Source organism: Pongo abelii, chromosome 18 (genome assembly GCF_028885655.2).
Source record: "Pongo abelii isolate AG06213 chromosome 18, NHGRI_mPonAbe1-v2.0_pri, whole genome shotgun sequence".
Lineage (NCBI taxonomy): Eukaryota > Metazoa > Chordata > Mammalia > Primates > Hominidae > Pongo > Pongo abelii.
Genome location: NC_072003.2, coordinates 32,110,107 through 32,123,676, shown reverse-complemented (window position 1 = coordinate 32,123,676; position 13,570 = coordinate 32,110,107). Strand labels below are relative to the sequence as shown.

At 57.6% G+C, this 13,570-nt stretch overlaps 2 protein-coding genes across 16 annotated transcripts; one reads left to right on the top strand and one right to left on the bottom strand.

Moving 5' to 3' along the window:
• The first annotated feature begins 1 nt into the window (after position 1).
• C18H16orf92 (chromosome 18 C16orf92 homolog) lies at positions 2-4,496 on the top strand. 14 transcript variants are annotated; one of them, XR_008514471.1, is made up of 5 exons: positions 2-170; positions 493-651; positions 765-852; positions 3,106-3,444; positions 4,371-4,473. XR_008514471.1 is itself a non-coding variant. In XM_024234113.2 (5 exons), exons 1-5 carry the CDS (start codon positions 2-4, stop codon positions 4,446-4,448), a joined length of 576 nt encoding a protein of 191 aa, XP_024089881.2. The 14 variants fall into 14 exon arrangements, 7 of the variants coding, with proteins under 7 accessions (XP_024089881.2, XP_002826354.2, XP_054389764.1 ...); XR_008514470.1 differs by having other exon boundaries at positions 762-852; XM_024234113.2 differs by lacking the exon at positions 3,106-3,444 and adding an exon at positions 3,855-3,936 and having other exon boundaries at positions 4,371-4,448.
• On the bottom strand, positions 1,193-13,052 carry TLCD3B (TLC domain containing 3B). 2 transcript variants are annotated; one of them, XM_054533786.1, is made up of 7 exons: positions 12,869-13,052; positions 12,657-12,716; positions 11,878-12,008; positions 6,218-6,301; positions 3,376-3,610; positions 2,492-2,587; positions 1,193-2,233 (listed from the first exon to the last, which is right to left on the bottom strand). In XM_054533786.1, exons 1-7 carry the CDS (start codon positions 12,905-12,907, stop codon positions 1,949-1,951), a joined length of 930 nt encoding a protein of 309 aa, XP_054389761.1. In that variant the 5' UTR covers positions 12,908-13,052; the 3' UTR covers positions 1,193-1,948. The 2 variants fall into 2 exon arrangements, with proteins under 2 accessions (XP_054389761.1, XP_002826353.3); XM_002826307.5 differs by lacking the exons at positions 11,878-12,008; positions 12,657-12,716; positions 12,869-13,052 and adding an exon at positions 7,194-8,060.
• Between the last annotated feature and the right edge of the window lie 518 nt (positions 13,053-13,570).

Sequence of the window (13,570 nt, the reverse complement as noted above, 5' to 3'; positions counted from 1 at the left end):
GATGGGGGGGGTCCCAGCTCCTAGCACTTTCTCCCCTCACCCCAAAGTGCCATCAGAACAGCTCTGGGCTGTGACATCACAGAGCCCCCACCTCATGATAGGAGTCATGAGGCTGTGGCCATGGGTGCTGGTGTGGGTGTGGCTGGCTGCACTAGGGGCCATAGAAACTGGTAAGAAGCTGTCTTGGGAGCAGCGGGAAGGCAGGCAGCTCTGGGGGCATAAAGTGTGATGCCCACTTAGGGACTCGGAAGCCAACCCTGCACCCTCTCCTTTTCTCTCCACTCTTCTCTCCCATCCTGCTGGTCCCACCCACCCCCCAACAACCGTGGGCCTTGTCGTGGTGCACCCAGCTGACTCTGAGGGAAATCAAGACCCTCCACAGCCTCTGCAATAAGGCTGGGTGGTCTCACAGGGTCCCAAGTCAGCTTCCGCCTCAAGAGATAAAGGCAGGGGTCAGCTTGGCTGTTGTCACAGACTTTGCTTGGGTCCTAGCACCCAGACCCAAGCGTGCCACGGCGTCAGCCCTGGGGACAGAGTCTCCGCGCTTCTTAGACAGACCTGACTTCTTTGATTATCCGGACTCAGACCAAGCCAGGCTCCTGGCTGTGGCCCAGTTTATTGGAGAGAAACCCATCGTGTTCATTAACTCAGGTATGAACCAGCTTGAGAAGAGACCTCCCTCCCCTCCAGGGCCTGGAGGAGAGCAGCCCCAGACCCTTCACTGGGCCATCAGATGGGAGTTAAGGGTCCTGCTTGTCTAGCAGGTTCCAGACCCGGGCTCTTCCATCACATCCTGGTGGGCTTCCTGGTGGTGGCGTTCTTCTTTCTTCTTTTCCAGTTCTGCACCCACATGTAAGGCCTGCCCCCTTTCTCCAACCCCACCCACCACCACCTTCCTTGGGAGCGGCTGAAGACCCCAGTTCTACCGGGGCAGGGTGTGACCTCTCCCCTCTGATCTCCATGCCCCACAGAAACTTCCAGAAAGGGGCCTAAAGAGCCGGACAAGGGCTCTGGACTCAACCTGAGCACCCACACCCACCTCCTCTCCTGTTGATGAGCAAAAGTTCCCTGCTTTCCTCCTCCCTGACTGCCCAGCGAGCAGCCGGGGATCCCGCCCCCTCTGTTTCCCATGGCCCAAGCCCCCCACCTCCTCCTTTCCCAGCCCCAAAGAACTTGGTGGCAAGGGCCTTGGTGGCGTTCACGCAGATCGTCTTTTATTAGCGGTCTGTAAAGCACCTCCCAGGGTCCCCCGACCCCAGATTGGAGGAAGCCTTGAGAGGTCAGTAGCACCAGGGACATGGCAGGGCCCGAGGGCGCGATGTGCAGCCGATGGTGAGGGACTGGGCACCCTCGCCTGCCCCCGGGGGCTGTCAGCACTGGGAAGGCTTGGGGGTAGCAGCCACCTCCCTCCCCCAGCCCAACAGACTAGTTCAAATTTGGGTAAATAAATAAAATAAATAAGATTCCTCAAGCTGGCCTACCCTGGAGAGGAGCCGTGGTTGCAGCTGGCCACTCGGGAGGCCCGAGGGCCAGCGGGGGTTAGTTGGGGCGTCCTCTCCTCTTGGGTGATGGGGAGCCCTGGGGGGTGGCAGCATAGGGGCTGGGATGGCCTTGGCAGAGGCGCCTCCCCACATTCTGACTCCTGGTCCCCTTGAAACCCTGTCGGTCTCCCTCCCACAAGCCCTCCTGTCCTCAGTGGGTGGGAGGCGGTGCCCCCTCCCCTCCTCCAGTGCAGGGGTGTGCAGGAAGGGGGCACACTAGGGAGAAGAGGTCCCCTCTCTCCACCCCCACAGTCCCCGAGAGATGGGGCCTCTTCCCTTTCGGGGTCATCGTCAGTCCTGGGGTTGTCCGGGCAAGAGGACCCTGGCTCCCACCCCCAGCCATCAGCCCCAGAGCCCTGTCTCCACAGGGGTGGGGGTGGGGAGGGGGAGGGTCCTGGCCCCTGGCCTCAGTCCTGGGCCTGGCAGGCCGGGGGCGGCCGGGAGCGGGGCCAGAAGAGGCGGCAGGCCCCGCGGCAGATGAGGAAGAACCAGTAGAGCTGAGGGGCCAGGAGCAGCGCAGCGCCCAGGTTGACGTGGGCAGGGATGGCCAGGGGCACGGCCAGCAGGGGCAGGCCGGCGTGGCGCCCGTAGGCCCAGTACAGGTAGGGGAAGAGCAGCACCCGGCAGCAGAGGAAGCTGAGCAGCATCAGGGCCCCGTTCACCTTGTGCAGCAGCGTGTGCTGCTGCTTGTACTGAGGAGACACAGACACGGTGGCCGCTGCAGCAGAAGGGCTCGGCCCCCCTTGGCCCTCTCCCTGCCTCCCTGCGACCCTAGCAGGCAGCTCCTCCCAGACCGGACACTTTGCCAGGACACAAGCACCAGGTGCTCAAAAGGCACGGGGTGAGGGGGGGATGACGAAGGGGCCAGAGCCCTTGGCAGCAACCTTGAAGGTCCCTCCCCTTCCTGTGACCTCCCCATTGGGTTCCCGCACCCTCCCGTGCTCACTCACCTGGATGAGGATCTTGCCAAGGCAGACGAAGGGCGTGCTGACCTCTGCCATCAACATGCAACCCAGAAAGAAGTCTCCTTTCCCCTGTCGCCACACCTGAGCACAGAGGCAGGAGGGTGAGGAGCTGGGGCTCCCCCTGGGTTCTTGGGCAGCCCCCGCCCTTCCTCTTTCCCCTCTGTCACTTTGGGAGACGCTTGACTCTGAACGTCAGAACACCTGGGTGCAGGGCTGGGCGCGGTGGCTCACGCCGGTAATCCCAGCACTTTGGGAGGCCGAGGCAGGTGGATCACGAGGTCAGGAGTTTGAGACCAACCTGGCCAACATGGTGAAACCCCGTCTTTACTAAAAATACCAAAAAAATTAGCCAGGCGTGTTGGCGGGCACCTGTAATCCCAGCTACGTGGGAGGCTGAGGCTGGAGAATCACTTGAACTCAGGAGGTGGAGGTTTCAGTGAGCTGAGATCACACCACTGCACTCCAGCCTGAGTGACAGAGAGAGACTCCGTCTTGGAAAGAAAAAAAAGAGAAAGAACACCTGGGTGCAGGAGCAGGTGCATGACTTGGCTGCATCCCTCTCACGGTCCTGCAGAAAGACTGTGTCCTTTATGTAACAGGTGAGGAAACTAAGGCTCAGAGATGTGCAACCACAGATCCAAAGAGCCGCAGCCGGGCATCGTCCAGCCTGGAGCCGGGCTGCCCCCACACCCTAGTGCCCCTGAGCTGGTGCTCAGTGAACCCTGCCTGTCCACAGCTTTCCCTGGGAATGCGCTGGGTCTGCTTGGCTGTCAGTACCCAGACCCGGGGCTTCCCAGGCTCCTGCCAGCACCAGCAGGACCAAGGAGCAGGCCACCCGCACCCCGCCCGCCCAGCTCCCCGGGACTCACCACCGAGAGCGGGAAGCACACCAGCACCATGGCGGCATGGTGGAGCACCATGAGGAACTCCTTGTGCAGGTAGCCGCGCGCTATGGCCCACGTGCTGCCCGGGGCTCTGGCCGCTCCGTCATCCCCTCCATGCCCTTTGACCTGGTGCTTGTGCCAGTGACAGAGGAACATGGCGTAGATGTCGTAGATGAAGTAGGGCACAGCAAATTGCGTGTAGGCAGAGGACAGCCAGTGTCTGTTGGGCAGAGAGACGGGGTGGGGGAGCAAGGAGGAAAGGGGACACCAGTGAGTGGTGGCAGATCTCAGGTGTCAGCATGGCAGCCCTGGACAGGAGCGGAGTCTCGGGTACAGATGAGAGATCCAGAGGGGAGAGGGTGAGAAACTTTCCCAAGGTCACACAGTCACGCAGCTAGTAAGAGATGGTGCTGGGATTCAAACCTGTGGCCTCAGAACTCACCCATGTTCCTCTCTCTCTGAAGTACAGTGGAGGGAAAAGAAAAGACCAGAAGATGCCCACAGACCAAAAGGCACAGATACAGTGCCAAAATAAGCCCAGGCCAGGCAGGTGGGACCTTGCCATGGTTATTTGTCCTAACCTTACCATGAGGTTAGGACCAGCAACAGCTGAAGGGGCGAGAGTGCTGGAGAGAGAGGTTACAGGGGTGGACGCCCATTCCTGCCTCCTGGGGCAGGCGCTCTTCCAAACTTCCCATGCATACACTTATTTACCCCTCCCAAAACCCTGTAAAAGGAAGGTGTGGCCATCATCCCCACTGTACAGGTGAGGAAGTGAGTCACAGAAGGGCTAGGTAACCTGGCCAAGGAAGGGACATGGGCAGTGTGGCTCCACAGCCCTCACTGTCATCCCCACTGTCCCCAGAAGATCCGAGAGGCATCAGAGACAGACCCTGTTGGCAAAGTGAGAGGTCTTGTCAGCGCTGTTCGCCCTGCCCCAAAGTCACCCAATCTCTTGTCTGTTTTGTGTTGTTTTTCAGGGACAGCCAAGCATTAAGGGGAAAATGCAGAGCAAAAGGAGCCAAGGACAAAGAAAGTTCCATGTACTTGGAGAGTAAACAAAAATGAGAAATGGATGAACAGACAAGACAGCATTTTTCTTCCGGAGTCAGCACATCGGCAGTTTCTCTTAAATCCTGTAGTCCCGAGACTGGTCTGGGGTGGGGGCAGGAGGTCAGAGAGGCAAGGACCTGGGGTGCTCACCCCACAAGGGGTGGAGGGATGAAAGCAGAGTCAGCCAGAAGCCATCACCAAACATGAGGCACGTGGAGGGGGCCGTGGAGAAGTTGGGGCTGAGGCCTCTGAGGATGGGGAGCCTGGGGCAGGCGGCCTGTGAGTGGAGCCAGCCCATTCTCCAGCAGGGACGGTATCAGGGAAAAGGGAACCTGAAACTGTGGTGCAGTGGTGTGGAGCTGCGGCCCAGAGGCAGGGAAAGATGAGAGGGGAGGGGCAGCTGCAGAGAACTCGAGGCGGGAACACAGGGAGAGAGGGCCCAAGTGGCCTGAAGGAGTCAGGGTAGGAAGCTGCCCAGAATGCAGGCCCAGCAGAGGTGATGGGAGATGGGACAGCTGGGCTGGTGCAGGAGACCAGGAGGGGCCACCAGGCCCTGGGCTGTCATGTGAGGTGTTAAATCCCATCCCCACCCTCTTGGCAATTAGGTGCTCAGAAGTAGGAACAGCTGCTGCCCTGGATTAACCCAGATCCTCCCCACCTACCTGAGGATTAAAGCAGGGAAGAAGGACAGGAACAGACACAGGGGGGCCTGGGGAGCAGGGGGGTGAAGAAGCTAAAAGGTGACCTCTGCATGTGAAGGCTGGGGAGGAAGTGCTGGATCCCAGGCTCAAGTGCTGGATCCTTGGAGCAGGGGTGGGAAGGGGCGGGCAGAGACCAAGAAGCAGCCAAGTCCCTAGGCAGGGTCTGAAGAAAGAGTTAAGCCAAGAACTGTCCTCTGCAGCTGCCACTTAACTCAATTCCCCTCGCTGAAGCCCTTCCAGGAAGGGCCGCTGCCTCACCACAGAAGAGGCAACTCATCTTCGGGAAAAGAAGAGGCAAACAGAAACAGGGCACCCCCCATCAGGGGTGTCCAGAGAATGTCCCCTGGGACTCAGTGGCTGCCACAGAAGGGAAACGGTGCTGAAAGCTACAAAGAGGGTGTTGTGGGCACCTCTAAGGCAACTTGCAATGGGCCACCCGTGGGTCACCTAGGGCGGCCGTCAGCACCACGGACAGGGCCCCTCTCCTCCCTGTCCCCCGCCTCCTGCCCGCACACCTCTGGGCCTTTTTGGCAAGCACCAGACACTGCAGCAGCTGCCCAGCCACATTTTGGCCTCTTCACCCTCATTCCCTCCCGCACTGCCTGGCCGTGTGTGGTCTTGTGCGTGTCATCTCTCCCCTCTCCTCTCCCTCACGCGTGGAGTGGGTGCCAGATGCCTGGTTTCTGGGAGGGGCTGAGGGGTGAGCCTGGCATGAGGAGGGGGCACCCCACCTGGGTGCTGACTGGAAATGGGGTCTCTGCCTCCTGGGGTGGAAGGCAGGGAGGAGGTGGGGAGTCCACGACAACACGGGAGACCTGGAAGCCGACTAGAAAGCGCTTTGAGGATCCTCTCTGATCCCTGCTCCTTCTCCCCCTGGTTCTGACCTTTAAGGACAGGACGGGATAAATTTATCCCTGGGTGTTGAGTTGCGGTTATTGCAATTAACTTGCTCAGGCCCAAGTTAAGGGCTTGGGGACTACAGACAGAGTTCCCTCCAAGATGTGGGGTCTTCCGGGATTACCCGTATACGCCAACCATTGGCACCTGGGCAGGGGGGGTCTCGCAGCACTTACTGGTCATCGATGATGTGCTTGCAGGAGGTGGAGACGATGTAGCCGGCAGTGGAGGCCATGATGGCCTGGACGGAGGACACCAGCCTGGGGGAGAGAGGGAGGTGTGCTAGAAAGGCAGAAGGGAAGAGGCGTGTGCCTTGATTTCTCCTCGTTGCTAGTCTAACAACTGCACTTTGCATTCAGCCACTTCTCGGGCCAGTCCTTGCCCACCTTCTCCCAAGGCTGGGCTGCCTGAGATGTGCCCCACCACGGGCACCTCACAGCTCTCCAGCCCGCTCGGCTGCTGTTCCTCAGTCCACCCCACTCCTTGCCACCTTCTTCCTTCTCCATTTGTGGAAACTGAGTCTCCCTCTTCTCAAGCCGGCAGGGTGTCCGTCCTGAGGTGAGACCCCATTGAGAGTGAACTGCTGGCCCGGGCCTCTCCCCACGAGGGGAGCCTGGGCCGGTTCTTGCCCCGCTTAGCTGTCCAGTCATGACGCAGGCCTCACTCTGGACCCTTTGTGACCCCAAGCTCCCCAGTCACTTTCTCACTGTCTCCTGACTGCCACCAGCCTCCACTCTGCACTCTGGCCCTGTTCTAGGGGTGTAGAGTTGTACCATCCACTCCTCCATCCCTGGCCCCCAAACACTTGCCCTGAGTGACACCTAGCTGTCTGGCCCTGGCCTCGGTCCCTAATGTCTTATAGGAATGTCTTCACCGCATGCCGGCCCTGTTTTGGAGGGTGGGAGGGTGTACCGGGAAGAAGAGAGAGGCGGGCTGAACACTAGTAGACCAGATGGCCGGGCTGGATGAGGTCTCCCAGAACAGTGAGCAAGGCAGGCAGTGAGGAGAGAGGAAGCCTGGGGGTAAAGCCCCGGACCCCCACAGGAGCTCCCAGTCCCCCACTGCTGAGGGTCCAGAGAAGTGCCAGGTCCCTTCCATTCCCTGAGAAGCCCAAGAAGCAGAGAGGGGCTGAGGGGAAGGAAAGTGGTTTACCTGGCTGAGACAATGACTGCGTCGGCCTCCTCCCAGCGTAGCTGGGGCAGCCGCTGGAGCGTGTTCTTGGAGAGGAGGAAGAGTCCGGGGAACACCACCCCCCCGGCCACCATCGGGGTCAGCATGGTGGCTCAGGACTTGGGCAGGGAGGCAGGCGGGCCGTGAAGGGGCAGGGAGGCCGAGCAGAAGGAGTTAAGGGTGGAGAAGGGACGCCAAGCCCGGGAAGGAGGGAGAAAACGATGGGAAGGGGCACAAAGGGGCCAGGGCGGGGACAGGATGGGGCCAGGGAGTCCGATGAAACTGGGGAGTCGGGAGGGGGCCGGCTGGGCAGAGACGGGGGAGGGGAGGATGGGAGAAGGGGGGCAGGAGCAGGCCAGTGAGGGATGGGGAGAGGCGAAGAGGGGATGGCTTGGTGAGGGACAGAGAGGAAGAGGGGACAGGAGGAGGAGGATGCAGATGGGGGAGGGGAGGGAGCCACCAGGCAGGTGGGGAGGGGAGGCTTACGTGAGAGGCTGGGAGGGCCCGAGGAGGCGGGGAGGGGGTGGGGGTGGGTCTGGGTGCCAGCCCCAAAAGAAGGAGGTGGGCGGGAGGGAGCGGAGGAGCAGCCGGGCAAGCGGTCAGCGGTCACCACCGCTCTCCCGGCTCCACTGCCTCCTCGCGCTGCCGCCCCAGTCCCCGCCGCCCGGCACAGACACCGCACACGGCATCATAGAGACTCCGTGCCCAGCCCCCTGCCCCCTCGGTGGGGAGGGGGAGGGGGAGGGGAAGTGGCCAGCTTGGGGAGGACGGGGGAGGGGCAGGGAAATGATGGCACCGACCAGACACCGAGAAACCGGACCTGCAGCGGCGTCTCCCCATGCAGCTCTGAGCCACAGCCGCGGCTGCGACAGAGATGGGGGGAGCAGAGAAAGAGGGAGGGGGAGGCCCTTAAAGGAACAGCAGCTGCGGCGGCACAGGGGGCTGCTGGGGACAGGGGCCAGCTCTTCTCTTGGGGAGGAAGGGGGCCCAGGGCTCCTTGGCCAGCTGGGAGGGGGCCCTGAGCTCCCACAGGGGCCTGACCCTGCTTCCCATCAGCACTTTGCAAATGCCTGGCATCTCCTCCCTCACCAAGCCATCCCTCTGTGGCCTGTCCCGGGTCCGAGCTTTGGGTGCCCACTCCAGCAGAAGAGAGGGTTCCCTGGGAGAGGGAGCAAGTGGTGCTTTCTCAGAAGGAAAAGCTGAAGGAGGGGATAGGAGCAAAAACATCTCAACACAGCATCCTCAGACGCAGAGGCCCCCTCATCCGATGGCCGGGAAGGAAGCTGACATTGGCCAGAGGGGACACCTGACTGTGCTGCAGGGCTGCCCATGTCCTGTCTGCTGCAGGAGCTCCGAGGGCGCTGCGCCTGTCCTTCCCACAGGGCCAGCAACGATCCTGAGGCTCCCTGAGGTCACCCAGTTCAGAAGTGGCAGAGCCCTCTCATTGCAGGCGTCAGAGGGGCAGGGAGTTTGGAAGAAGGGGGGACAATGGCGAGGGCGCAGGGCAGCTGCCTCTCAGGAAGTCCCAGGGAGCCCTAGGATGCCCAGGCCCTGTTCTTCAGACTGTCAGCCCCTCCTGGCCTCCCCTAAATTCCCACCCCTCTCTTTTTCCTCAGTTTCCTTAATGCTCCTAGCTCCCCTTCCTCTGCAACTTCCACAAACAGCCTAGTTTCAGAGTGGGAAAGGTGCAAGCTCCTCACTGGCCCATAAGGAAAGTGAGGCCTGGGGACTGGGCCCGGGTCGCGCTGTGGGACCTGAGCCGGAGGCACTTCCCCCTTTGACTTCTGGCCTCCCATCCTGATCCCAACTGTCCTGTGGACTTCAGCATGACAAGGGCCTGTTATGCAAACTCCTTTGGTCTCCAAGCTCAATAATCAACCCTATGGTTTGCCTTTCTCTGCCAGAGCCCACTCCTCGCCTCCCCCAAAGAAAGGCCAGGGACTGGGATTTGCTGTTTTGTGCTGCCCTCTAGCGGCATCTGTAGGAAAGCACCCAAGAAGTCTCACGGTGATTTAGAGCCGGTTTTAGAGACAATAGTGGACCTAGCTCCTTGTCCTCAGCCCTTCACGGGAGGGGGAAAGGGGATCCAGCTCCCTGAGTTTTTACTACATGCTGGGCACAGTACCAGGTGATTTCTACTGATTCTTATTTGGTATCCCTGTTTTATAGAAGAAACAGGTTTAGAAATTTTGTGGGTTTTTTTTTTTTTGAGATAGGGTCTCATTCTGTCCCCCAGGCTGGAGTACAGTGGTGCGATCATGGCTCACTGCAACCTCAACCTCCCCGGGCTCAAATGATCCTCATACTTCAGTCTCCCCAGTAGCTGGGACTACAGGCACACACCACCATGCTCAGCTAATTTTTTTATTTTTTGTAGAGATGAAGTTTCACCATGTCAGCCAGGCTGGTCTCAAACTCCTGGGCTCAAGCGATCCACCCGCCTCTGCCTCCCCACATGCTGATATTACAGGTGGGAGCCACCACGCCCAGATGAAAGCTGGGTTTCAAACCCATGGTTGCAGCCAGGCAAGGTGTCTCACGCCTGTAATCCCAGCATTTTGGGAGGCCAAGGCTGGCGAATCATGAGATCGAGACCATCCTGGCTAACACAGTGAAACCCCGTCTCTTCTAAAAATACAAAAAATTAGCCGGACATGATGGCATGCGCCTGTAGTCCCAGCTACTTGAGAGGCTGAGGCAGGAGAATTGCTTGAACCCAGGAGGCGGAGGTTGCAGTGAGCCGAGATCCCACCATTGCACTCCAGCCTGGGCGACAGAGCAAGACTCCATCTTGAAAGAAAACCAAAAAACCAAAAAACCATAGTTGCATAACCCCAAAGCCACACATGAGCAAAACTGCAAAAAGGACAGAGGCTGGGGAGGCTGGGTGATGGGAGGCCACCGTAACTACTTGATTGAAGACTACAAGGCTGGTCATGGAACTGTGGTTTCACTTCGGATGAGTAAAGACAGGCTTTTTTTGTCTGCCAGGGAATCCATGTAGACACCCTAGTAAAATCTGTGCTCCGTGTACCTCCTCCCCCCTCCTACGGTTTGCTGATAGTGCACTTTTATGGTAAGCTTTGTCACACAGGTCATAGATCTGCAGCCCAAGGGCCCAACCCGGCCCACAGACATGTTTTGTTTGGCCAGTATGCAGTTGTCAGTATAGTAGTTCTTAAATAAATTCTTAGTTACTTATCAGTATTCAAGAATTGGAAGAGGTTGGGCGCGGTGGCTCATGCCTGTAATCCTAGCACTTTGGGAGGCCGAAGTGGGCAGATCACCTGAGATCAGGAGTTTGAGACCAGCCTGGCCAACATGGTGAAACCCCATCTCTACTCAGCTACTCAGGAGGCCAAGGCAGGAGGATCACTTGAACCCAGGAGTACAAGACCAGCCTGGGCAACATGGAGAAACCCCATCTCTACTAAAAGTACAAAAATTAGCCAGCCATGGTGGTGCACACCTGTAGTCCCAGCAACTCAGGAGTCAGCCCGATTCTCAGGGAGAATCACTTGTCAGGGAGGTCAAGGCTGCAGCGAATCATGGTGGTGTCACTGCATTTCAGCCTGGGTGACATAGTGAGACTCTGTCTCAAAAAAAAAAAGAAGAAGAGGAAGCCGGGTACAGTGTGACTCATGCCTGTAATCCCAGCACTTCGGAGGCTGAGAAGGAACGATCCTGTGAGCCCAGGAGTTCAAGACTAGCTTGGGCAACATAGTGAGACGCCGTCTCTACCAAAAAAAAAAAAAAAAAAATTAGCCCGGCGTGGTGGTGCATTGCCTGTAGTCCCAGCTACTATGGCAGGTGGATTGCTTGAGCCCAGGAGTTCAAGGCTGCAGTGAGCCATGATCGTGCCACTGCACTCCAGCCTAGGCAACAGAGCAAGACCCTGTCTCAACAACAATGACAAAGAATCACAACTCCGAAAACACTGGCCCACGTTCTAACCATATAACATTATCAGTGGCTGGAGCCGAGCAGCACTGGCCCTCAGCAGAGAAGGTGAGTCCTCTAGCCTATATCACCCCCGCAGAGCCCACAACCCTCATATTATCTGCAGCAGTTTTCAACCCCTGCTCTACAGACACTGATTCACATGATCCTCACACAACATCTCCATGAAGAAAGGAAAGTGGGTATTATTATTAAGCCCATTTACCAGTGAGGGATCTGAAGTTCAGAGAAGTTAAATGATTCACAAAAGACCCCACTGTTGGTGTCTTTTTTTTTTTTTTTTTTGAGTCAGAGTCTCACTCTGTCACCTAGGCTGGAGTGCAGTGGCATGATCTCAGCTCACTGCAACCTCCACCTCCTGAGTTCAAGTGATTCTCCTGTCTCAGCCTCCGGAGTAGCTGGGATTACAGGCACCTGCCACCATACCTGGCTAATTTTTGTATTTTTAGTTCAGACAGGGTTTCATCATGTTGGCCAGGCTGGTCTTGAACTGCTGACCTCAGGTGATCCACCTGCCTCAGCTTTCCAAAGTGCTGGAATTACAGGTGTGCGCCACCACGCCCAGCTTGCTGGTGTCTTTTGACTCCAAATCCCAGCTCCACCCCACACTCTGCTTCTGCTTTCACCACGAACTCATCCTGAAAGTAAGAGATCAGTTCCACCAGCCATGGCCCCAGGAAGGACACCCTCACCCTGGTCCTCTTACTTGGATGCTACCAGGACAGCCTCTTGTCTCTCCATCTGCAGGCTGGCGTGGTTCTGCAAGCCCCAGCGCAGGGCAGTAAAGCACAACGGGAAGAAGACGCAACCCACTGCGAACAGCAGGGTCATGCCTGCCTGCAGCCAAGAAGGCAGAAAAAGACGGTCATGAGAACACCTCAACACAACACCCTCAGACCCCCCGGCAGCCTTCTTCACCCTCAATGAGGCAAGGCCCAAGAGACCCATCCATCTGTGGCCATTGAAAGCCACCAGGCAAACTTCTTCTCTAAGCTCTTTGCGTCCTTATTACTCTTTTAATATTCCTCATCCGGGGCAATTCGACATCCTAATTATCTTAATTTTTTGTTTTACACACCCCATTTAGACAATTTCTTTTCTTTTTTTTTTTTTTTTGAGACGCAGTCTTTCTCTTGTTGCCCAGGCTGGAGTGTGGTGGCGTGATCTTGGCTCACTGCAACCTCCACCTCCTGGGTTCAAGCAATTCTCCTGCTTCAGCCTCCTGAGTAGCTGGGATTACAGGCGCCCGCCACCATGCCCAGCTAATATTTGTATTTTTAGTAGAGACAGGACTTTACTGTGTTGGCCAGGATGGTCACCTGACCTCAGGTGATCTGCCTGCCTCGGCCTCCCAAAGTGCTGGGACTATAGGCATGAGCCACTGCACCCAGCTCCTCCTACTCTTAAACTCCACCATTTTCCATCTTCTGCATGCCCCGCCCGCCACCCACCCTATGTCACCTCTACCTTCTCCCCAGTCCTCACCTCTGAGGGACAGGTTGGAAGACAGAAAGGGAGGTTGATGTTTCTCCTCAGCACCCAGAACTTGGAAAAAGGAAGGGAGGGGGTTGTCAAGATATTTGAACTTTAAAATGACATTTCTTGAAAAAACAAAATAAAGCCAAAGCGATTGTTGTTCCATTAAAAAAGAAAACAAAAGAAATAACAGGTGCAAGCCTGAAACTACATATATTTACATTGATGTCATTTTTGTTGAGAAAGACCTCCCCTCCCATCTACTCTGGGGAGCAGAGGTGTGGGGCAGGCACAGGCAGGATGAAGGGAATCAGGCCCTGCCATCCTGCCTTCCTGAAGTGGCTTCCAAGGGACCTTCTCGGGATAAAAGGAAGGTGTCAAACTGCAAAGGCACGAGGCTGCTCTGCAGAGGCAGTTGGGGAGGGCAGGAGTATGCTCTCCCATTGGTGGACTGGCTAGAAGATGCCATCCTCCCATTGGCCCCCCAGTTGATACATGTGCCCTATCATTTGCTTCCTCTGGGGGCTGGGGGGCGGTTCCAGGAAGCCTTGCCTAGAATTGGCCAATTAGAATCCATTGGTGACTTGATGGACAGCTACGTTCAGGGACAGGGAAAGGAGGAAAAGGAGAAGGGAAAGAGCCGGTGCACGCCCGGGCGTGGTGACTCACGCCTGTAATCCCAGCACTTTGGGAGGCTGAAGCGAGTGGGTTATCTGCGGTCAGGAGTTCGAGACCATGCTGGTCAACATGGGGAAACCCCGTCTCTACTAAAAATACAAAAATTAGCCAGCCAGCACCTGTAATCCCAGCTACTCGGGAGGCTGAGGCAGGAGAATCGCTTGAACCCGGGAGGCAGAGGTTGCAGTGAGCGGAGATCTCGCCACTGCACTCCAGCCTGGGCGACAGAGACTCTGTCTCCAAAA

Coding starts and splice junctions, on each gene's coding strand:
- C18H16orf92 (XM_024234113.2), top strand. CDS start 2: ATGGGGGGGGTCCCAGCTCCTAGCACTTTCTCCCCTCACCCCAAAGTG. Junction 171..492: donor ACTAGGGGCCATAGAAACTG/GTAAGAAGCTGT, acceptor CTTGGGTCCTAG/CACCCAGACCCAAGCGTGCC. Junction 853..3,854: donor TTCCAGTTCTGCACCCACAT/GTAAGGCCTGCC, acceptor CTCTCTCTGAAG/TACAGTGGAGGGAAAAGAAA.
- TLCD3B (XM_054533786.1), bottom strand. CDS start 12,907: ATGGGAGGGGAGGTCTTTCTCAACAAAAATGACATCAAT. Junction 12,009..12,656: donor TTCCAACCTGTCCCTCAGAG/GTGAGGACTGGG, acceptor TCTTGGCTGCAG/GCAGGCATGACCCTGCTGTT. Junction 3,611..6,217: donor AAGCACATCATCGATGACCA/GTAAGTGCTGCG, acceptor TCTGCCCAACAG/ACACTGGCTGTCCTCTGCCT.